The sequence below is a fragment of the Ostrinia furnacalis genome, unplaced genomic scaffold, assembly GCF_004193835.3.
Source record: "Ostrinia furnacalis isolate ACB-3 unplaced genomic scaffold, ASM419383v2 OfSCF3828, whole genome shotgun sequence".
Lineage (NCBI taxonomy): Eukaryota > Metazoa > Arthropoda > Insecta > Lepidoptera > Crambidae > Ostrinia > Ostrinia furnacalis.
In genome coordinates, this window is record NW_021134067.1 from 1 (window position 1) to 2,062 (window position 2,062).

General features: G+C 43.3%; 1 protein-coding gene across 1 annotated transcript; it reads left to right on the forward strand.

Annotated features, from left to right (window-relative positions):
• Positions 1-768: 768 nt before the first annotated feature.
• On the forward strand, positions 769-2,012 carry LOC114358260 (poly(A) RNA polymerase gld-2 homolog B-like; the record flags this gene model as incomplete). Its single annotated transcript, XM_028312172.1, has 2 exons — positions 769-981; positions 1,894-2,012. Coding segments are annotated over 2 exons (332 nt in total), but the record flags the coding sequence as incomplete, so codon positions are not given.
• Between the last annotated feature and the right edge of the window lie 50 nt (positions 2,013-2,062).

The following is a 2,062-nucleotide window of genomic DNA, read 5'->3' on the forward strand; positions in this document are numbered from 1 at the left end:
TTCTACGTGCTCACGGACCGGGCTTTAGTACAAAAACAGGTGGCACCCTATGGCACCGAAGTGTTTGGGGCCGTATCGCTGAAAAGTAAACAGTCGTTGTCGTGTTGCCTGCAGGCGAAGCAGCATCGCGCAGTTCGGAACGCAGCAGCGGCAGCGGTTAGAGCGCGGGCGGGCAGGCGGGCTTTATTAACGAACGGCGCTAATTAGCATAGTAATATCGGCAGCCTTAGGTGTTGGCGTAGACCCGGGAAGTTAAATACACTGGTCATCACAAAAATCGACCCTCCCGCGACAAGCACTTTCAAACGTATGCATTCCCACTTCCCCCACAAATGTTGGCACATTTGAAAGCTTAGTCCTAAAGTTATTTTTATTAAAGGAAAGGTTTTTACCCCAAAAATGTGTCTTTAGAAGGATCCAGAGTCACTTCTTAAAAAATAGGTAGTTACGCTTGAGCCAACTTTGAGCAAAGAGGAGACGTGAGATCATTATTTGGTTTTATAATCATAAAAATTGGTCTAATTGATCCCAGAGGTGAGCCCAAAGTTAGGTCTTTTTTCAAGTCACATTTATTGTATATTATTATGTTAATCGTTTATTAAGAAATTAAATGTGTTTTCTCTGTTACGTTAATGGATATTTATTGGGCTTTCAAATAACACCAATATTGTTAGGGCACCATGATTGTGTCAGTAGAAACGAGGTTTCCTGTAAAACGTATTTGGGTCGATTTTTGTGATGACCAGTATAGTATCGTTTCCCCTGCAGGCGAAGCAGCATCGCGCAGTTCGGAACGCAGCAGCGGCAGCGGTTCCAGCGCAGGCGGGCAGGCTGGCTGGTCGGGCTCCCGCGAGTGGCGCGAGTGGCGCTCCCGGCGCGCCCGCGAGCCGCACGCGCGGCCGCGCCGCATCGCGCCGGAGCGGTATCTCAACGCGTCATACCCGTTCCAGGTCAAGTTCACGCCGGACGACTTGCTCACTGGTAACTATAAACACAGACTAATAATAAGTACTACGTACAGAAGGTTTACTTCGCGAAGGTATTTAAAAAAATGTGTGCTCAATGTCATTAACAATATGGTGTAATTTAGCTTGTCTCAAGAGTCAAGCACCATTTTGTTGACAAACTTCAGTGATCTGTACTGCGCCAAAGTCGGCTGACTTCGGTAAAATGATGTGTGACGTGAGGTGCCAAACTGCAGAATCATGAATAATATTAACCACTTATTTACCTCTCAGTGTCTTCAGGCAACTTAAAAAAGTACATTGTGTTTTTATTATTATTTAGGCGGTTAAATACTGCACAGTATTTAGTACACCATTTTCTTTATTTTTTTCCATCATACACAAGAATACGCGTGCGTGAGTCAATGCTCGCTCATATGTGAAGCCTTGTCGAATAGTAATCCTGTAGGGTGCCATCGTACTTGTTGAGATGAACAGGCCTGCTATAAATATTTAATCAGATTGAAATGTATAACATTACTATGAGGTCTCACAGTCCGCGTGGACGCACAGGGTCACACACGAACCAATCGCAAAGCTCTATTCAACGCTGTGCGTTCGATTTGCTGCTTCACTTGAGCAAGAGTCGTTTGTGAATACGGAAGTAAATCTTACCAAGTTACATAGACGATACACAAACTGTGTCACTCACGCTAGGCTATGCCTGTCTTGTATTTGGTTTTCACTTCAACAACATAATTATGTTCTCTTTATGAAGCTACCAACAGCACTTCCAAATGTTCCTCTAAGTTTACAGATTCATGAAAAATATTTATTGCCTCAGATCAATCTATTAAATATTATTTACTATCAAAGCCAAATCTAAGAAGAACTATCGGTAGATATAATTTTAATGATTACTTCACTAAGTATTGTGTTATTGTCCCAGGATCAAAATGGGACACACTGTCGCAAGAGATGTGGGACAAGTTCGTCAAGTCGCAGCAGACGGAGGAGACCTTCAGGAAGAAGATGAACCTGTGGCGGTACCTGTACATTACTATTAAGGTAAATGACTTCATGTTTTAACCCACCTTTAAGGCGATAGTGTCCTCAAT